The 22756-nt window shown below is 48.3% G+C and overlaps 1 protein-coding gene across 1 annotated transcript in view; it reads right to left on the minus strand.

Moving 5' to 3' along the window:
* The window catches only part of CD44 (CD44 molecule (IN blood group)), an 89999-nt gene extending 69202 nt beyond the window's left edge, over nt 1-20797 (minus strand). Inside the window, 1 exon segment of the mRNA XM_080641153.1 lies at nt 20603-20797. Within this exon segment, the coding sequence (XP_080497279.1) occupies nt 20603-20672 (70 nt within the window). The 5' untranslated portion in view covers nt 20673-20797.
* Between the last annotated feature and the right edge of the window lie 1959 nt (nt 20798-22756).

The raw sequence follows: 22756 nt of genomic DNA on the forward strand, positions 1-22756 counted from the left end.
CAACCCCACCACGTCGGAGTTGAACTATTCATTCTTAGGCAAGTTACTTCACCTTCATGAGCCTCAGTTTCTCAGCCTGTGAAATGGCTCCAAGGAAATTCAGTCATTCATTTACTCAATGGGTATTTCCTGGGTACCTCAAAGAGAGGTTTATGAGAGTTGGGTAATAAATATTCATAAAACAACAGTACTGAGCTGGGTTTATAACATGTGCTTTAAAAAATGTCAAACTTTTCACTTCTCTCAGGGGAAGAAAAAACCTTGGGAGGACTGGCCACAGCTCTCCCAAGGGGACCCCTGGGTTCTAAGTGACATTGTATTTATACCATGAAAAATCATTTGTGCTTGGATAATCATCCGTTTCAACCTGAACAACGGTCTGCAGCCAGGTTCTCATGAAGTTAAAAGCTAGATGAGAACCTGACAGAAACGCAAACACTCCCCAAAGGTGTAAAAGTCTTAGTCACCTCTGGGCGTGGTCTGATCTTCCTTTCTGGAGAAGAGAGCAGAAGTAAGCAGTTTAGGGCAATTACAGGTATTTTTGGAGATGAGGGAGTTGAGCACCCCAATGAGTGATGGATGGACATCTTATGCCCTTGGAGCTGATCTCCCCATCCACGACCAGAAAAATCCAAGATTGGGCTTCTGGGGAAGAAGTGGACTCTGGGAAACTCCAAAATTTCCAGACTGAGAAGGAAGCTACTTGCATTCAACTGTCCCTAAGGGCCCCTCTCTCCTCTGAGGCCAGGGAACAGCGCTGTAAAGAAACACTTTACCCGAGAGGGAGGCAAATACCATCTCCTCTCGCCCCATCACCAACTGCCAGGACCAAAGGCAGGAAGAGGCTGGTCCTGCTGAGACAAGCAGCCTGGGAGACGGACTGGCTGTGCAAGTAAAGACAGGACCTGAGCTTGGTTTCCCCATTCGCTTTCATGAGCTACTGCAATAGCCAAGGTTTCCGGAGCAACCCAGGCTGCTGCTTTATCTGCTCAGCAACAGTTGTTCCAGTAAGCACCCGTGGGTGTCAGCACTCTGGTGCACCCTCCCTGCCAAATTAAATGAGATTTTATTGGCTAATGTTTTGCCCAGAAATGGAGTGAAAATACCCCCCAGGCAGCTGAAAGTGTTTCTCAAGAGCAATAGGAACACAGTCAGGGCTGACTGGTGAGGGGAGGGGTCCCAGGCCTAATAACAACGGTGATCACAATGATTGCTGATGAATGCTTACTCCATGCCAGTTACTCTGTCGAGTTTCGTGCACGTGATCACAGCAGTCCTCACACAACCCTACAGAGGCAGGTATTATTACTCTCTTTTAAAGATGAGGAAATGGAGGCTCAGAGATGCTGACTGCTTAAGCCACATAATTGATGAATGGTAGGATTCAAACCCAGATCTATTCCAGGACCCACACCACTTTCTGAGCACTGGAGGCACTAGGCTCAAGCCTCCCTGTGCATCTGACAGTCTGTTCTTGGCCCAGAGACTGAACTATGTGGGCTTGACGGAACACAACTCAAATCTAGCCTGTAGAAGAAGAGGGGGAGCCTGACTTTGAGAGACACTGTTCTGGGCTGGCCTGTTTGAAGTGAGGTCTGTTCCTGAATGTGTTCCAGGGGTGTGGAAAGCTCATTTGGAGAAGAAACCAAATGAGTTTTCCAAAGGTTTGAACAATACAAACAATGCAGAATACAAGAGTGGCTGTTGACTTTAGCCTTCCAAACAATATAAAGAACAGGATGCTCAAACAGATAATAGGACACTTTTCCTATACCCTGAGAAACAGTCCTTAAGGAAGGCTGCGATTATCTGATGATGTTTGTTTGAAAAGAGTGTTGCTCCAAACATGTTCTAGAAGGGAGCCACAGGGAGCTTCTCCCTCTGCTCCCAGCAAGACGAGTCTCAAGTACCCAAGGCTTGCATTTCCAGACCTTGACCAATCCTCCCTATCCCTAAACTGAAAGGTTTCCTCCTGGTCTTTCATATCCCTCCTGAGTGCTCAGACAGTGTACACTTCCCTGGGTGCCCTCCCAAGAAACCACAGGAGAGACTGTTTCCTAGGTGATGCCAGCCACGGAAAAGGGATGGGAACTGGGTGGAGCACAGCTATGAAGAGCAAGGAGAGAATGAGAAGATATGGCCTGCTGGCTGGCCCTCCTTTGCTTTTTAAGCTCTTATCTCTTATAGAATAGAATAGAATAGAATAGAATAGAATAGAATAGAATAGAATAGAATAGAATAGAATAGAATGATAACGTGTTTTTTTAAGTTGTAATTTTTTTTTTAAGTTGAGTTGATCACAGCCTGAATCCATCATGGTATGTCACCATCTCATAAAACCAACCCAACATTGAAATGAACACAGACCTTCAGGAAAGATAATGGAGTCCCAAATTCATTACTTCAACAAGGTTTCATTCCGTGCCCCCCACGTGCAGGGTACTGTTCTAGGCACCGGGACCAGGGCATTGAACAAGGTAAGCAAGGTCACTGCCCCAATGGAGGTTGTGGGCCAGGAGAGAAGACAGACATTCATCAAGTCCACACCACAGCACAGTAAGTGTTGTGACAAAGTACAAGGTGCTGGCACTTAGTTTAAAGGGAAGCCTTTTCTCCACAAAGCTTTTGCTGTCCCCAAGAGATGCCTCTCCAAGGCAATGTCATTTCCCCTGAGAACCGAAGGGATGGATTGGGAATGAGCAGGATAGTCTAATCATCAGCAAGCCTCGTGGTCAGGAAATACATCCTCAAAATAAAGCATAAATCATTTTGGTTTAATAGAATCTATTTCCTCTAGCTCTTTCATCATTAGATTCCGAAAAGAAGCAGCCCATTCCTGTATAAGAAGCAATCGCATCCTGGAGGTCCACATTAAACATCCCCTGGGTTCCTCTTCTCTGCATGTTGTCATCATAAATCTTTCAGTGGTATTTAGGTGGGGGAAAAAAAGGAATGGAAAACAAATTTTAAAGTCCTGATATCTCCCTCGCCCATGCTGTTAGTTTCCTTAGCTAACTACAGGGAGGCAGGGGGCTGGCCCAGAAACCGCCCCCTGTTCATTTTTGGGGCTTATTAAAATGTTAGGATGTTGGACACTTGAGCTTCAGACTCAAAGAACCTATGAGGACATAGTTTTCCTGCTTATGAAAGAGCAATTATTAACATACATTTCACTAGTTCATTCTAGAGTCTTTGAAAGCAAGACAGGTCCATTGGGAGCCAACATGGTGTGATGGCATGGACTTCAGCTCTGGGGGTGGGAAACTAGGGTTCGAATCCAGAATCTGCATTAATTAGCTCTAGGACCTTGGGAAAGTTACTAAATTTCTCTTCTGTGCAGGAGGGTAATAATGCTAACCATGAAGTTAATGTGAGGGCTAGATTAGATAATGGAGCTGCAAACATTTCCAGCATGTTAAAACATGCTAGGAGTAGTTATAGGAAAAAGAAGCCAGCTACCTGCCTGGGGGTTATCGTCTCATACTTTACAGGAAGAGATGCCCATCCAAGGTCATAATGATTCATTTAAAATGGATCTTGCAGACAGTGGTCCTAATGCATGGTGTAGCGCCAGCGGTGGGGAGCAGGGTTGTAATAGTGAGGTTCTAATAATAAATGCTCAAGTGTGCAAAAGACTATTTCTTGTAAATTGTAACAGATTTAAAGTTATTCCCTGATATGCTTTTGTTGGGAGGAGAAAAAGATAAAGTTATAGCTATTACAATTGAGTATAAGCCACAGATCATCTAAGCCTCAAACTGCAATGTGTCCCCCAGGTGAACTCTGTCCATGAGGTGTGTCTTCTCAGAAGGTTGAGGGTGTGGCTTAGGAACACAATAACTTAGCTTTGCCTTTTTTCCCTTAGCTTGTAGAGCATATCCAACTACAATTCCACCAAGTAGGTGAACACCCATTGAGGCCCTACTCTTTGTGACACTGTTACCAATGCAACAAAGTTCTTCTAATTGAACACTGATTTTGTCTAAAATCCCAAACTTGTTCTTCCGGAGAGGCGAGGCTCCGACTCCCAACTCCATTGGATGGACCATGATGGGTCTAAGTCAAGCACTGTGGTCAGAGAACACCTTGTCAATGATTGGTTTGGTGTGGGCATTCCATGGATGTGAGCCCCCTCTTCCAATGAGAAATAAAAGGAAGTCAATTCGGAAAAAGGACTTCTGGAAAAGCTATTCCTTCTTTTTTTAGAAGAGATGTTTGTGAATAAGTGATGGGTGTTGATAAGATTTTCATAGGATGCCTGAAACTGGGAGTCAGTTTGGGAGTGTAAAGGCGGCTAACCTATAGGAAGATACTGCGAGTGGCAGAAAACTGGGAGGAATCTGAGTCTTTTGGTAATACTGAGCTCCTGGCATTGTCCCACCTCCACACTTCTTGTTGTGGGAAGATGTCATTTTATGAGAGTCGATTGCTCTGTTGCTTACAGAGATATTCAGCTGGCATATACTGATATGGGTATTCTAAGAAATATGTGACAGATAACAATTTCATGGGGACATTACAGTTTGATGCATAGATGGGTTGTAACTTATGTTCAATCATGATAGCTATTAACTCCCTATCTCTTCTACCCAAGAAAGCACATTTGAGTAAAAGTGGACAGATGTCATATTATCATTGGAGGGATACCCCTGAGTCTGTTCTCATTTACAAGACACAGTTATTTATAACTGACCATTTGAATTAGCTGGTGCCCTTATTCTACCAATTGCTAAATATTGTCATTATTATCTATTCTTTCATCTGAAAGCATCTTAAGTGATGGCTTTTGTTTTCTCACCATATCTGTCCCACTCTCCTGATAGAATCCTCTCTGATCACCTCTCAGTACTTACTGCCAACCAAGAAGATAAAGGAGTGAGGGCCTTATAGCCAATTGGTTGGACATCCACACCCCAGGGTTCTTGCCTATTCCTCCTGCCTGCACCCAGTAGATGTACCTGCATGGCTGCTGGACATTATCCTGCACACCATCCCCTACACACCATCCCCTACACATACACTCCAGCTACCAAAGTGCTCAAAACATGACCAAGAGACTGACAATAAAATGGACTTAACACTAAAGACTAACCTAAGACTTAACACTAAAGATTCCCAAGTAAATTATGAATTTCCCCCATGGCTTAAAGTAACTCTGATATCACATGACACAGTGTTCCCAGAGTTTGGGTTCCTTTGCTGCCCCAACATGTGCTTCTAAACGTCTGAGTCAGCTTGGAGATTCCCAACACTCTTCCCACCACTGTCTGTTGCAGGACAGACATGATAAACCAGTTGCTTACAGAATTTTGAGGAGTAGAGCTTTCTTTACTTGTTCTCTTTCTCAGATGACCCAAGTGTGAGGCAGTTAGAAGAGGGGCTGCTCTGGCTAGATTTCCTATGGGGAGCTTTGACCCCACTCACCAGACTATCTCCATGAGAGCTGGTAGAAGTGAGAGGTCCAAAAAGCAGGTCCCCCAAGGAACTATAGAAATCCTGCAAACATAATTACTGCTATTAATCCCACATGTCTGGAGAAGCCCTCCCTGATGTTCTAGGCCAGTGGTCGGCAAACTCATTAGTCAACAGAGTCAAATATCAACAGTACAACGATTGAAATTTCTTTGGAGAGCCAAATTTTTTCAACTTAAACTTTTTCTAACGCCACTTCTTCAAAATAGACTTGCCCAGGCCGTGGTATTTTGTGGAAGAGCCACACTCAAGGGGCCAAAGAGCCGCATGTGGCTCGCGAGCCACAGTTTGCCGACCACTGCTCTAGATCAGGTGAGGTCATCCTGTTATATGCTTTTTCAAGAACATGTGCTCTTCCTTCCCAGTATGTATACCTCAAGTGTAATTAAATAAAAGCATAATTAGCTGTTTACTCCGTCTTCCCAGATAGACTGTAAGTTCTATGAGAGCAGAAACCAAGTCTCTCTTGTTTAAAGTTGTATCCCTAGTGCCTGGCAGAATACCTAGCACATCTTCGTGTTCAATAAGTACGTGTTGAATGAACAAATGAATCCTTTGAAAGCCATCAATTGTTGACTTGACTCACAGAATTGCTGAGAGCAGTTGGGGAAAAGCCAGGCCAGGTTATGCTGGACCTTCTGGTTTCAAAATGCTCATTAAGTCAAAAAGGATCAAAACAAACACCTAATATGGATGCACAAGGTACTGCATAGGAAACCAGATCCAACTACAATGCAAGCTCCAGTGGAGTGTATACAATGTAGGCTCCACCTATACTGTTTCCCATTGTGCTGCAAAAAATCAATATGCTTTTATATTCCTCTCTTTGTCATTCCAAGTCTTCTTGCCCGGGTTGCCCATTGTCCTCTTGTTTAGTGCTCTTCCTCTATCATCTCAAAGGGTGAAATGGAAAGGCCACTGGATAGCAAGTCAGAAGACCAGGGTTTTGACTCTAGTTGCGTGCCCTTGGGCAAGTTACTTGCAGTCTTTGAGATGACCTTCCCTTATCTTTTCTACAGGACCAGTAGGCTATGTAATGGCTAGCACCCTTTCCCTTTCTGATATGCCATCATCGTTGTCTTTTTCTCACCAGCCCATGAAAACTTCTCACTTAGGGTCCTTTTTCTCTTTCTCCTCTTTTACCTCTTTGGATCTATACTTTGGTGCTGCTGTAAGGGCCCAGTTCAGCCTGCACCTTTCTGAACCCCAGCAAAGCATGTGGACACCCTCCCATTCTTGCCTCTAGCACTTTTATTGAGTTACCCCAGCAAGGGCATCGTGACTCTATTTGGCGGGGGCCCCGGTCCCCTGCCAGCCTGTCAGCATCTGCAAGCTTCAGGAAATGGCAGAACCAAGAAGCCGGAGCACATACCAGGTCCTCCTAGATAAGCACAGCCCAGGAGGGGCGGCAGCTCGAAGGAGATTGGTGAGCATTCCAAAGAATACAATTTCAAGGATTGGGGTCAACCAGCAACAGGAGACAGAGATAAAGGAGAAAGTTACCTTAGGTAATAATAGGACCTTGTAGTTCTACATCACATGCTTCTGCCAGCTAGCACAAAACACTTTCACACCAGCAGGCAAAGGTGGAGAGGTCTAGGGGAGGCAGAGGGATTATTTCCCAGGTGGTTCACAGTGTATTGAAGCATTAGACAGATAAAGCCAGTAGCTTAAGGTCACACAATTAGGCTTTGACAGGGTGGGAATTAGAGCAGAGTGTCCTAATCTCACCCGGGGGCTATTTCTAATCAACGCTTGCTGGAGCCTTTTGTTTATACCTTGGTTCTACCTTATCTTCCCCGCCCAGGTAGTGGGCTTGCTTTTTCCCTTGGGGATGAATAGTGGGAAACTTGAGCGGCCCACAGTGGACTGGCCAGTCTGAGTTCAGAATCCAGCCTTCTTGACTTGGATGCTACCAGCGGGACCCATGGGGCCAGTCTGTGGAATGCTGCCACCGGCTGCTTTTGGGAGGCACAGAAGAGCCCTGAGTGGCAGCTGAGAATGCAGAGGCTCCAGGGCTGATAAAAGTTGTAATTAACGTGTGCATACAACCCTTTCATCTTCAAAGGCTTCACTCACATTAGCTGGTAATTCCTCCTATCACCCCTATGGGTGAGGCATCATTTTTGTCTTCTCAGTTTGCAGATGGAGAAGCTGATGTGGAGAAGGGGCCCTTTGCCAGGAAGTCTGGCTCTGGTTCACAGAGGAGATTCCTGGCTCCCAGCATCTAACTTCAGTTGGGGTGATGATGGGAAAACACAGTGGGAATGAATCATAAGAAAAGGCTCAAGCGACTCCACTCCTCTGGGTAGGAGACTGCATTTATATTGTTCTGGAAGAAGGTGGAGTCTACAGTATGACTAGTTGACTAAATTTGAGTGGCTAAAGTCCCTGAGTTACCCCAGACCTATCAGAAACATAACTTAGAAAAGTTTGATGCTCTTCTGTGATGACCTACAGGTGATACCTGAGGTCAAATCCTCTATATTGTGCCCATGTCAGACATCACTAATGGATCACTGAACTCAGTAGCTGAGCCAAGGTTTGGCTTCTTAGCACAGTCCTCCAGGCAGCCTCTAGTAATCAATGGGAAATGTGACATGGGCTGTTGCTACTGTAGGGCTTGTTGGGGATTCTCTTAACTTGCCACTCTCCAACTCAGGCAAAGTTGTCCAAGTTCCGTCTCAACCAATGTTGGAGCTGGCCTGATTCTGAACTCTGTCTAGCCCTGTTTGAGGAGGGTGTCATGAGAACTTCTCTGTGACAGAAGAATTGGGTCTTGTAAGATGGAGCCAGTGTTACTTGATCACCTGGAATCTGGCCAACCTCATCCTTCACTGTTCTTCAACACAGACTCTCTTACTCAGATAGGCTAAGCCCTCTCCTGACCCCAATTAAGCCATACTGTTTGCTCCTGCTTTACACTTCCATGGATTGCTCTCTCCTCTCTCTCTCTCTGCCCATCTTCTTACCCAGATTCATCTGATCCTCAAATTCCACTCCTTCATTAAGCTGTCTCATACAATTGCCGCTCACAGACATAGCTGCTTTTCCTCATCTCTGGCACTTGATGGTATATAATCTTGTGTAGTTCTTTCTTCTGTTTAATTTTTATCCCACCAAATGGTAAGCTCTCTAAGGAGAGAAACAAAATCTTCTACTCCCCTCACTTTTTTTCCATAGAGCCAATCACCGAGTACTTTTGAATGAATTGGATTGATGAGTTCATCACCATTTTTACAACCAGGGAAACAGAGACCATCAGTAAGAGAAAAACTTTCCCACAGTCTTCCTGTGACTGAGACAGAGAAATGCTAAACCCCTGATGGCTACACAAGGGTTCTCACTTCTCCTAGAGGGCTCTGTCTAGGGACTGGCTGGAGATACAGACGACTGAACCATAGCCAGCCACCATGGAGAGCATTGTGTGTGACATGAGAACCAAACACATCTGCTATTTTATTTCAACTTCTGGTCGGCAGATTTCAGATGGATATGAAATGGGCACACCCAGGATGGATGACAATCTGACGAAGGACTTTGAGTGACTGATGGAAGGTGAGAACCCCAACATGAGATCTAGTCTTTGACCAGTTTTGGCAAACTCCTAAGTAATGCAGTCTTTATGACTCCCTTTTATTTATTTATTTTTTTCTGAGAAAGAGCTGCTCTGGTTTCGTGGAAAAGAAAGAAATATCTTAGTGGAAGTCTGGAAGGTTCTCAGTAGAAGCAGCAATTCACCATCTCAAAGGCCCACCTACTCAGTGCCGTGGTGTGTGTGTGTGTGTGTGTGTGTGTGTGTGTGTGTGTGTGTGTGTGTGTTCCTTTGTTTTGTTTTCTTATTTTTAGATTCCCATGGCCACCCATGGGACACTTGTGCTCTAAGCACTATTTTGGCTGAATATGTTGGTTCCTTTCACACCAACATGTTGCAGCGTTCCCTTGAAGGAAGCTGAGGTATCGAAGATGCTCATGGGACTTTGAAAGTGAAGGACACAATCTTTTCTCTTCTTCAGGGGTTGGCTTTTCTGGCCACTTAAAGCAATGCTGTGTAATGTAGAGGTTAAGATAGCAGATATTACCTTCAGATCCTGCAGGTAACCCCAGAACTGGCTTCCTGCATTTTTAGCTCTGTGACTGAGACAATTGCTAGCTGCTCTGGCCCGAGCTTCTTCACCTGCCCACGCCCAAGTGGTTGGGAGGATTCGGTGGAATCCCCTGAGCAAAGTACCTCGTCTCTAAGAGTCATTCTCGCCCACTGGAGTTTAGGGTGAAACTGGGTGAATACGCTTATTTCTGACAGGGATTAATAATTCACGCCTGACATTTAATGCAAACAAGGCGTCACCTTTTTTTTGGCACTGCATTATAGTCGCTTCATTCTTTCCATTAAGTTTTGTGAGGCTTAGATGTTCATGGGCCCACAGAGAATCCAACCCTCCCATTTTACACATGGAAAATTGGAGGCAAATGGGGTGAAATGATTCGCTTGGCCTCACACAGTGAATCAATAACAGAGAGGAACTAACATATAATAGCCATTTCTATTCTTGAGACACCTTCTATGTGCTAAACACTCAGCTCTATGTGCTAAACATTGTCTAGAACTTAACATGTGCCACTGTCTGACTTCATGCTGCTCTTAAGTGGCAGAGAGGGGACTCGACCTGAGGTCTTATTTCACTGTCCTTCCTCCCTCTACACAACTCTCTTCCAAAGCCAAACCTTCTCATTCCCATTCCACCACACTCAACATCTGCTGGTCTTTGGTATGGTTAGTATTAAACCCTTGAAAGAAGCAACTCCCCTCCCCCCCCCCCCCCCCCCCCGCCTTTTTTCCCCCTTTTAACATGGTAACCAAAAAGCCAACATCTTTTCTCTGAGGGTCACTGAGAACATGATTTTGAGGCTTGGGGTTCTGTATACCTGAGGCCAGATTTGGAAGTAAGTGTTGGGATGTAGAGGCAGACAGACCTAAAGGAAATCAAGATTTCTGTTCTACTGGACAAAACCTAATAAGCCCCAAACTTCCCCTGCCTTGCCTGACATGTCAGACCTTAAGAAAGATATTCTCAAATTGGAGAGTATGCAGAGAAAAGCAATTTCAAGGAAGTTTGAGGATCACTACAGGAGGCACTAGAATATTAAAATAAAAAGGTTTTATAGACCAGAAAAAAAATTTTAAAGGATGAAAAAGAATCATAAAAGGTAAGGAATGATAAAGATGTCTTTGCTAATCAAATCTAGAAATTTCATTCATTCGGCCAGCTAGCCAAATATTTATTGAGCACCTACTATATGTGGGGAACTGCTGACAGCTGGGAGGCTAGAGAGATACAACAATGTACATAAAGCATGGGCTCTTCCTAAGGGGTGTGTATGTTCATGGGCCAACAAGAACAGAGTGGCATACCCAGCTTAGAGGCATTCCTTGAACTTCGTTTTAGGGTGTTTATGAAATGTAAGGGAGAAACAACCCGGAAACCATCGGGAAAGTAAAAGTCACTCGGGGAAGTCTAGAGGGATGTACCTGACCTCTAAGTCTAGAGGGATGTACCTGACATGGGGAAGACAGTCTTACCACTGAGAAGTCACTGCAAAGACAAACTTCTGGGCAGAAATGTCTAGGGAAGCATCACTTCCCCCGCTGAGCTTCTGTCTGCATCTGCGTGATTAGTGCTCTTGTGGGCACCCTTGTCTGTCCTCGTAGGGAAGTGGTTGCTGTGGGGCTAACTAACTCTGTCACATCAGCTGGTCTCCTGCAGGCTGTAAGATGATTCTCAGCTCTGCTGGATTCTGCCTCTTGGACTGGACACACTCAGAAATGACAACAGGTGTGACTGGCATATAGTAGATGTTTATTTAACACTTTGGGGGGGGGGGGTATAAAGACTGGACTGGGGTCGGGTCCTGAGCAGAAACACCTTCTAGGCCAGAAGCAGGAGACCAGTTGACTATGTAGAAATGTCGTTTCTCTCTGGTGTCTCAATTTGCATAATGGTGAACACGTGTGAAGGAGCTTTATAATCATCACTCTGATATCTTGGGGGGGGGGGGAGTGTTTCTTTGAGAGAGGAAATAGGAAAAGATGCTGCCTGGATCCATGACTGTTGTGTGGGTTCTTCTAGAAGGCACTGCAGCCCTGCTCGTGCAAAGCGATGCACTGCAATTGAGACAGATCGGTAATTTATAATGAATCGCTGTCTCCAGACCAAACCCACCTCCCAGGCAATGGTCCCCTGCTGGGCCAGTAGGAGCCAGGCCTGTGGTTTGGGCTGGGGCTGGGAAGAGGAGCTGCAGTACACTTCCAGCTCCAGCTCAATCCCTTGCGCCCAGCCAAGTGCAGCCTGATTCCTGGCGGCCGCCTCTCTGAGCCCCCCTACCTCCCTCATCAGTGCCGACTAGTAGAGAAAAGACCCTGGAACCAAGGACTCTTAAGCTGAGTTTTGCTGCTGTTTAGCTCACTTTCCAGCTTTGTCCAATCAAAAGTCAAGGTCCTATAGATGAAGGAGAAATATCAATCAGCAATCTTCTCCTTCCATCCAGATGACAGTCATGATGTGATAATGAGCAAACAGCTCAGTTCACCATCCCTTTCAGTCCCGCCTCCTCCCCAACTTCCCGTCACACAGAAGAGAACAGAACTTCTATCCAGAGAGCGGAATGAATGAGCCGCTCAGAGTATGAATGGGAAGAAGTTTCCATTACGCCTTCTTTTTCATTTTTGAATTCCCAAGCCCCTCCTCTGAAATTGGGTGTAAAAAGGAGGACAAAACCAGCTCTGTGGTCATTAGGACTCTAACCACACCCGATTCCCAGAGGGGGCTCATGAAAACAAGCGGAGTGCTACCAGGGACCCTCATTTGAGTCTCTGGGGGTACCCTGACATCGTGAGATACTAAGAAGAGTACAGTAATGTAGTCACTAAGAGCAGGAGCCCAGTAGCCGGACCACCCGGGTTTGAATCCCAGCTCGAAAACCCAGCTCGATCGCTTACCGGCCCTGTGGCCTTGGGCAAGTTAGTTTCTCTATGCCCAGTTTTCTCATAAGTAAAAGAGGGATAATAATAGCACGCCTTCATAATGTTGGTGTATGGATTAAACAAGTTAGTAGACAGGAATATACTAACTAGTATGGAGAAATATAAGTTAGTATATAGGACTATATTGAACAAGTTAGTATAAGGCAGTGGTCGGCAAACTCATTAGTCAACAGAGCCAAATATCAACAGTACAACGATTGAAATTTCTTTGGAGAGCCAAATTTTTTAAACTTAAGCTTCTTCTAATGCCACTTCTTCAAAATAGACTCGCCCAGGCCGTGGTATTTTGTGGAAGAGCCACACTCAAGGGGCCAAAGAGCCGCATGTGGCTCGTGAGCCGCAGTTTGCCGACCACTGGTATAAGGGAACGATTAGAATGGTGGCTGGCCCATGGTTAGCACTCTATTAAGTGTTTGCTATTATTACTAATATCAGGGATAATTTCTTAAAAATATACATCTCACTGCAAAGACGCAAGTGCGAAAGGTATAAGAGTTCTACGCTGAGGCCAGGGTGTGGGGGAGAAAGATGAACTTTCAGGCACCACCAAGGGAGAATGGCAAGTACACCACCGCATATGCTCAGAATTACCAGCCTGGGTGAACACGCTCTCCCCCCCCTGGAGTTTTGCAATGAACCTTTACTCTCAAAAGCTGAAGACTTGAGGAGGATTTGGGGGGCTTGAGTTTTGCAAATCACCTCCTTGGTGACTCAGCTACTCTCCACCTGCCTGGGACCTGTCTGCCCACACTTGCACTTAGGAGGGGTACTTGCCCCAGGAGGACACACCCAGACAGGCAATGCACCCCAAACTCGGGGAGATCGGGTGCTGTGAGGTCCTGTTTCCCCACAACATCCCATCCCCATTCTGTGCTTGACTCCCTGTCTCCAAGTCTCACTGGGCCGATGGGCTAAGGGTAGGCAGGACCTGCCCCCGTGGTGGGCAACTTCAGACTTGGCAAGCTCTATGGAGAGGAGGGACGGGTCGTCATTGCCAATGTGGCTCCCCATCAGATGCCATGCTTCCCTGAGATCTGCCCTGTTTCGTGGCTGCAGGAGACCCACCAAGAAGGCAGGAATCCTCTGTGAAGCTCTTCTGCTTCTCCTTCAGCTGCCTCCACCTTCCGGGAGTAGGCATGGGGGCTGCACGGGTGTGGCCTCTCACCCAGGGAGTCTAACCCCAGGTAAGCATCTCTAAAATAACCAGCCCTCTCACCGGGTGGCTCCTGGGAAGCACTCTATTTCGAGGCTCAAATTTGGGGGTTGGTGTCATCATCCTCCCGTCCTGGCTCAGAAATAGTAACCCTGTCCTTAGACAGTCATCCCAGGAAGGAGCCACCAAAGCCACAAACAAATGTGTGATCTCCCTCTTTGGGCAGAAAATACATGAGCCCCGTGGTGGCAGATGGCCAGCCAAGCGCCCTCCTTGGGCTTGCCCCGAGCAAGACAGCCATCGCCACTGTTATCATATAACATAAACGTATTTGCGTCTTAGGTGTAATGACCCTAGAGATGGATAGTTATTTCTCTATTCTAGATGTTCATCAGTTCACCGTTACTGGGAACAACTATGGGCCAGCACTGAGCGCTAGAACCATGAAAATGATCCCTAATGTCAGGGGACTCCCATAGTACTGCAGAAGATGAATAAGAGAAGATATGTCAGGTTTGGGGTTTTCCCCTTTGAGGACTGTGAAAGGCACTCATACCCCGTGGCCCCCACAGGCCTTCCTGCATGATTCTACTGTGAAGCTTTACGGTGAATTAACTGGGACCTATGGGAACCAGATCCCACACTGTCAGAGCTGAGGTTACTGGGATGGCTGCCATCCTGTGACACCAAGGGTTCTCAAAGTGGGGCAACTTTAACACCCCCTAATTGGACATTGTTTGTTGTCGCGATTGGGGTGGGGGTGCACACAACCAGAATCTACCATGTGGAAGCCAGGGATGCATAGTCAGTCATTACCCAGGAAACCCTATACTAGGCTGTGAGCTATGCAGAGGCAAGGACTGTCCCTCCTGACACTGACCCCTCCAGTCCTAACTGCCTGGTGCACTGAGTAGGCAGTGCCTGAACATGTGTTGAATACTTTTGGCTAGTTAATTAGTTAACTTACTTGGGGGGAGGCTAGATTAATAGCAGGGTAACAGAAATAGGCACACCCCTTTCTCACCCTCTCCTCTCCACATATTCAAATCCTACCTTGTCTGCATTGCCCCCCCCCCCCCCCCCCCCCCCGCTCTGGCATCAATTCCTCCAGTTCTCCTTGCTGTGCCGCTGCTGGGCAATGCTATTCCTATCCTCTAAAGTGCCCAGGCTGTCCCTCGACTGCACTATGCTATCAGGGATCCTCAAACTACGGCCCGCGGGCCACATGCGGCCCGGCCCGCCGGGAGCCGCTGCCTGTCCTGCTTAGCAGCCGACTTGTCCCGGACCCACAGTGCGCATAGGAATTTGTTCATAGTTTTTGGTTTTTTTTTAAACTATAGTCTGGCCCTCCAACGGTCTGAAGAACAGTGAACTGGCCCCCTGTTTAAAAAGTTTGAGGACCCCTGCACACCATAAAGTCCTTGGGGTGCAAGGCCCATGTCTCGCACAGTTAAGTCGCCAACGTACTCAACACATTGTGGGGCCCGTACAGGACACCTTACAAATGCTTAAGGGTTGACAAGCAATACCCACATTATATGCATTCAGATGCATAGACACTTACAGGCACACCCAGGGAGTCTAACCTCAGGTAAGCATCTCCAAAATAAGATGTCCACCTTAGCAAGCAAGAATCAAATATGTGGCATTTCCTGGTACTTCTATATATTGGGATGATCAAGAAATGGAGAACAGAGGAATACTAATATTTCTTCCCAAAGTACACATTTTTGAACCAAACATCAACTTTATCAGCCACTAGACTGATTAAGGAGTTGTGGAGCTGTGAATTTACTTATGCAAAAAGTCTTGCAACGTTTTTGAGTTCTAATCACACCAAGCCATGCATTTGTTTGTAGAAAATACATAAACATTTAGTCAAAGTAAACATTATGTATCAGCTGGTAGAGCATTTGCATGTTTGAAATCCCAGCTCTCCTGGCACGTCTGGAACGCACACTCACTGTGCCATGTCAGGCCGCACCCACAACCAAACTTCAGAAGGCACCGCTTCCTTATTCTGGAAAATTGGGCTGGCTTCCCGCACCCTTGCTGGCCAGCTTACAGGGAGCACACACTTAAGAACCATTTCAACTTCCTGAGTGAAAAGTGGGGTTTAAATTTGGGGGAGGAAGCAGTAGCCAACCCTGGTAATTCTAAAGAACAGTTGTGTGCTTCCCATTCACTCGGCACAAAGGAAATTGAGTCATCAGTTTCTTGCTGTGCAAACCCCCAGAATTTCTCCGGGGCAGAAAAGATCCCCTTTGAGCACTGTGCTTTGTCTGGCAGCATCTGCCACCTGCTCCACTCCTTCTTTTACAAGAGCCACTTCCTTTTTAGGTGCTGGGTGGAGTCAGCTAAACCGGAGGTGCAGGGGAAACACAACCCCAACCCCAGCCCCAGCTCCAGCCCCAACCCCAACCCCAACCCCAACCCCAGCCCCAACCCCAGCCCCAGCCCCAGCCCCAACCCTAGCCCCAGCCCCAGCCCCAGCCCCAACCCCAGCCCCAGCCCCAGCAAACTCCAGCCCAGCCAGGGCAGACTACCTCCCACTACCTCCCTCTGTCAGGGGACCCCAGCCTGAAGCCATCTGACATCACAGGCTGATCTGAAATCTCGCTTGTTGGGTGTGCACGTGTCACCTGGCTTTCAGTTCAACATCTTTGACTTTCATAGAGAACTGTGTCATCCCGGGTCCTCAAGACTTTCCCCCACTGAGGCTCATAAAACCTGCTAAGCACCCAGGGTTTCCAAGGAGCAATGGCTGAGGGGGCTTTCTGGGTCTGTGCATCTAAATGCTTACAAGGTCCACGTGAGAGCCTCCCTCTGTAGAGCCTCTTCCCGCATTTCCAGGTGCAGGGCATTGCCCTAACTTCTCTGTGGAGCCTCTTCCCGCATTTCCAGGTGGAGGGCATTGCCCTAACTTCTCTGTGGAGCCTCTTCCCGCATTTCCAGGTGGAGGGCATTGCCCTAACTTGCCTCTGAGACAAGAGGCGGCCTCTCCCTTTTTTCCAAGCCTGCAAATGAGAGCATGTCTAGAAGGGCAGTTGGACTCTGATAAGGCCCTGACTTATTTTAGAAATAAATAACTAGGTTAGTATCTCTTGACAGCTGTGGCCAAACGTGAGGGGAGACAGGCCAGGGCAGGGTAGAGCAGGGCAGCCAAGCGTCCACAGCCTGCTGGGGGGGCAGGGGGGAGAGAAGACACTCATGCCAGGCCTCACGTTAGCTGGCCATAAGGGGTGGAGAGAGTGGGAGATCCGCACACAACTTACAAAGTCGGCCAGAGGCAAAGCAATGCAGCAAAGGAGCTCAGGCATCCGAGTCTAACATGGGGGATGTGAGCCAACAGGGGACCCCACCTCCACCACTTAGTAGCTGTGTGCCCTCGGGAAAGTCACGGCATCTCCCTGAGGCCCCATGTCTTTCTCTAGAAAATGGAGCTAAATGTATCGAGGCTGTGGTGAGGCTCCTATAAGAGGACCTAGGAGCCGAAACCGGTTTGGCTCAGTGGATAGAGCGTCGGCCTGCGGACTGAAGGGTCCCGGGTTCGATTCCGGTCAAGGGCATGTACCTTGGTTGCGGGCACATCCCCAGTAGGAGGTGTGCAGGAGGCAGCTGATCGATGTTTCTCTCTCATCGATGTTTCTAGCTCTCTATCCTTCTCCCTTCCTCTCTGTAAAATATCAATAAAATATATTTAAAAAAAAAAAAAAAAAGAGGACCTACGCTAACCCCCTCGCTGAAGGCCTAGCAGAGAGTTGGTGCTCAGTCAGTGGTATTTCCTGGGGACTTACGACCCTACTTTGGGCAGAAGCATATGGTGCAGTAGCTGAGAGTCAGGCGTTTAAAACTGGGGTGCTCCTGGCTCTTAGGGATCCAGCAATGATCCAGGAGGTCCTGGGAGCTCCAGGCAGTACAGAAACTCTTCACTGAGCATCAACGGTGCTTTAAGGTAAGACTTGATACACCTCATTAGTCTCAGATTAAACTCAAACTGGGAATAATGTGGAGTAAAATAAGAAACTGATGCCTGTTTAAGATACTACTTAAGGCATGAAACACCAGTAGACCACATGCTGCCTGCCTATGGCAGGGGGTCGAGGTGGGGCTCATGCCAGTGGTCGATAGTGGCATTTCAGAGACCCTAACACTGTCCAAGAGAGGGCAAGTCATGCCTCTCTCTCTTTCAGGGGCTGTTTCCTCCTAGGGGAAAAGAAGGGGTTTTCTGAAAGATCCTTAGAGTCCCATCTCTGGGTCTGAGTCAAAAAATATTTCTTGAATGAATGGAAGGGACGTGTCATAAACTAAGAATTCATAAACTAAGAATTTCATGCTGCCCAGCATCCCCTCCCGCGTGGAGCAATTTGGAAAAAAAAAGTGGAACCTTTTCCGACGGACTGCCAGCCTCAAACACGCCCACCTGGCGCCCTGCCTGTGCAGGAGAGAGATGTCCGATGTGTATCTGGGGAGGCACTGAATTAAGTGATGCTAACCTCAGCAGCGATGGAGCTTTGCGACCTTGCTCCTTCATCTGGGAAAACACAGCCGAAGCTCTAATGCCCAGGAGGGGTGTCTAATGCTCAGAGGCAGCAGAGGGCACTGCCAGCCCCAAGCCCCAGAGCTCTCAGATGCACCCCTCTTTCTCAACGCCAGGGGCAAGATTCCCTAGCAATGGCCTCTGGCCCTCAGCGAGAGGACTAGATAGACGTATGCTGGAGGGCTCATCCCATCTGCCCTTGACCCAAGGCTACTTTCTTTCTCCCACATAGGACACCTAGTTCCAGGCATCTGTTCTCCAGCTCAGGATCCCTGGGTCCAATGTTGTTTACCTCCATTTAGCCATTTCTCTCCTTTTTGCTTTGCAATACTGAGGTTGGCCCTTTCTTCCTCCCCAAAGCCCTGCCCCTTTCAGTTTCCTCTTTGTCTTCTGGAGGCCCCCCTCCCGCCTTCGAATGGGCAACAACAGTGTCTTTTTTCCCCCCTCCTCTTTCTGCTTCTGCTCTCCCCGTCCCAGCCTGAGCCCACGGATAAGTCATGTCTCTCTCCTTTCCAAGTCTTAGTTCTCTCCAGACAACTTTCCAAGCACACGGAAGCCAGGGTCCGGGCAGCTATTGCTACCAGCACTTTTTGTGCTTCCTCCCAATGAAGCTGCCCAAAGGGACCATGAAAATGGGGGAGAGGGGTACAGGAGTGAGCCTGCTATTCTCTGGGAGAACCTCAAGGGTCAGGATAGCGCCAAATATTTGGGGAGGGGGTCCTTTCAAAGAATCAGGCAGACAGATTGGCAGGAGCCCGAATCCTCGGAAACAAAGCAGAAGACACCACGGGAAGGTAACATACAAATAAACTTCCCCAGAGGCCCCCCTTCTCCCTGTACCCAAGTTTCCCTATTCTCTCCCCTCCCAAGTGCGGCTCTTTGGCTATCCAGGCTCAGCCTCTGCTAAGGCCTTTGGCCCACCACAACCCCACTTTCCCCGAATCCCTTTTTTTATTTTGTCCATGCCATACATAGAGTCTAACATTCTGCCCAAGCACAGGCTAGTGGGCCTTCGTTCACATGACACCAATCCACGGGCAAGTAAGTCATTTCACCTCTCTGAGCCTCCATTTGTAACCCCCCCCAAACCCCCATCCCCCGCCACCCCGTGAAATAGGCTAATAACAGGCCACTTCTCACTAGGCCAGCATGAGGGCAAAATGAGATAACACATGTAAAGAAGTTAGCACAGTTCTGGGCTAGCGAACGTGTGCAATAAGTGCTTGCTAGTGCTATCATTCCTATTAGCATTCCTATTATTTCTATTTCAGGAATCTAACTCGGGGATCCCCACTTCTCCATAGTCTAAAGTACCTGGCTAGGACTGTGTCTTTTACTTTCTTGGTACCCCCAGAGCTGGGTTTAATAAATACTTGCTGAGTAGAATTAACCATAGGCTGAGCTGTCTTAATGACCCAGCTGGCACGTCTTAAAAGAAAAATTAATTTTCCTAGCGATAAGCAAATCAGCCATGTAATTATCTGTATGTATATAGACAAAGGAAAGAAACACCTGGAACTCAGCTTGGCCAGAATACCTCACACACAGCCACCCCTCCACAACCATAGAAAGCCACAGACCCGCGGGATGGGACTCTGGTGGCCCCAGCTCCAGGGTCCCTGGTGCCCAGGCTCCCTGCCCTCCTCCAAGGCTGCCAGGCAGGAAATACTCGCCACATTACTGTCTGGATTTCCCCTAACTGATTGGCAGAAGCAGGAGTGTACAAGGGCTGAGCAGCTGGCCCAGTCATTGCCTTGCCTGCCGACTCACACTCCCTGGCCCTGGCTGGCACCTCGTGGAGACCCAGGAGCTCCCCCGCAGGACTGGTTCCAGTTCCCACTAGCGCTGAGACAGTCCCTTGACTGGAGCCAACTGTAAGAGCTTTGAAACCCAGGCGCAATGGGCAGGCGCAAGAAGGCAGGGCCCCTTCCCGGGAAGCTCATGGCTACCAGTTCTCATTCATGCAACTGTGGCCACCTCTGTGGCCACCGGGCTTACAGCCCCTGCCCTGCCCAGCCCTGCCCTGGCCCCGCCACAGCCCGGCCAGGCTCCAGCGCCTTTGGGACAGGAGCCTGTGAGTGCAGACACCGCTGCGCGCATCCCGGAGTACAGTTACTTTCCGCCTTGTGCTCTGGCTCAGGCGACCTCGCCCAAAACTGCGCGCCGGCAGCCTGCCCGGCAAACTTTCTTCTCTCTTTTCCTTTCCACAAAGCGGTGCTCCTAACCAACAAGCTCTCCAACAGCTTAGCGCAAAGCCTAGCCCTCCTTAACCAAATCCGAGCTGCAGCACCCCCTTTGGCTCCGGTCCCCAGGGTCAGCTCAGGCTGCGCGGCCGCCGGGTCAGTCCAGACCCCTCCTGTCACTCCCTCCCGCTGCCCTGGCGGCAGGCACTTACCGATCTTCTGCGCCAGGCTCAGCTGCAAGAGGCAGAGTCCCCACACTGCGCACCACCCGAACTTGTCCATGGTATCAGAGCGGAGCGGAGCGGACCGAGGAGAGCGAGCGAGCGGGGCTGGAGCGTCCCGGCGGGCTGGGCTGGGGAACTGTAGAGGACGGGACAAGGAGGGCGGCCCGAACCTGTCGGAGGCTGGGGTCTGGCTGGGCAATGAGGGCGCCTCGGAAGTTGGCCGCCGTTTTTATTTGAGGCTTGAAAGTGACCTAAGAGGGAGGGAGGGAGCGAGCGAAGGACACACCCAATCGAGGGGGCTGTGACTAAGCAGTCGGCGAGGTTTGAAAACGTACCAGCCCTCCTCTGCGCCAGCCCCTGCGCCCTCACCGTGTACTCTAAGGAGATCGTAAATCGGGGTTTCCTGGGCGGGCGCCCGGAGGGCAGCGGGGGGCCGGGGAGCCCCGGACGCGCAGGCTTTCTGCTCCCGCCCGCCGGTCCCCTGGGGAAGGGCAGCCTCAGGAAGGAGGATGACTGAGTCCTGAAACCTCGCCCCCCTGTGCTCAGCACCTGGCCTCTCCTCTCAGCTAAGTTTCTCTTTGAATCTGGTGGGGGATGCTTGTCTCTGGGTTTCACAGGCCGCTGGGACAGGAGCTGGGACTGGCGCTTCCCCGCCCACCGTGGGAAGGAGGGGTGGAGAGCTGTGACTCTTCCCAGGGGAGAGAGGAAGCGCTCACGAGAGAGCAGCCAAGTCCACCTGGCTCAGGAGCTTTGCTTCTTATCAGGACTGTTCAGAGGAAGATGATGGTCAGCCAGGGGACTAGCATCAGCCACTAACCCATGTGTATCCTCCAGTCTCAGGCTGGATTCATCCACCATTCATGTATCCATTCACCCACACTCTGGACCTCCTCTCCAACATTCTTCTATCCACCCATTCATCCATCTACCCATCTTTCCTTACATCCCTCCAGGGCCCACACGTCTATCCATCCTGCTGTCCCTCCATTTATCCAACCGCTCTCCCATACAACTTCTCAGTCATCTTTCCATACTTTTTCCCCCCCAACATTTCTTCATAAACCCTCATCCATCTATGCACTATATAACCTCTTCTCCACCTGTCCACCTACATACCTGTTCATCAGTGTATCCATGCATCGTCCCTCCACCATCCACATATCCACTCATCACTTTATCCATCCTCACTTTCTTGTTCCAATTTATATTCCTATCTGTGCAAACATTAACCCACTTCACCCCATCCATCCTACCCAGTAACTCTCAACAAGGAAGGAGATTGTCATATTCTTCAGGGAGGCATTTTGAGTTTGAAAAATCACATTTGCATTATCATTTCATATCTACCTCTAATACAGTGTGATTTAATATCTGAAAATCAAAAGTGGTATTTATTGTTCCTGTGGACTACTGAACGTAAATCCGAACAGACATCTTGCCTGGTGAGATACCCAGAAAATGACAGTGGTTATCAGTGACTGTGCCCAGACGCTGAAGGAGCCACATCACAATTTCGGAGGGTACGTAATCCCCTTCTGATTCTGTTATTTATTGAAAGAATTTGAAAAATGGAGAGAAAGTGCACTCAGCCATCTGTAATTGATCAAATATGTAATGAGTGCTCAGAGGCATCAGGAGAAATAAGACCTGCCCTATGTTCAAGGACCTCCCACATTGGTAGGGAATCAGACTCATGAGCAAGCTGTTACCACACAATATGTGTGTGCAGAGTGCTGTCGATCCTAGAAAAAAGAGTTGCACCCTTTCCTGGGACATGTCAAGGGGGGCTCACAGTGGAAGTGATATTTGAAGAAGGAGAAGGAAGTCTTCAGAAGAAACCACAGGGGCAGAGCATCCACAGACAGTACTCTGTTGTCATCAATAGTAAGGATTCAGGAGGCAGAATGCCTGGGTTCACACCTTGCCTTGGTTGCTTACTAGTTCTGTGACCTTGGACAAGTCAATTAGCCTTTCAGTGCCTGGATTCCCTCAAGTCTAAAATGGGGTTAATAACAGTATATTTCATGGAATTGGTAAAGACTGAATGGATCAAAAGTTCTGCATATATTAAGCACTAGACATATATGTATATGTGCACATGGTAAGCACTATGATAAGTGTTTGCTGTAATTACTAAAAGCA

This window comes from Plecotus auritus (assembly GCF_963455305.1).
Source record: "Plecotus auritus genome assembly, chromosome: 9".
NCBI lineage: Eukaryota > Metazoa > Chordata > Mammalia > Chiroptera > Vespertilionidae > Plecotus > Plecotus auritus.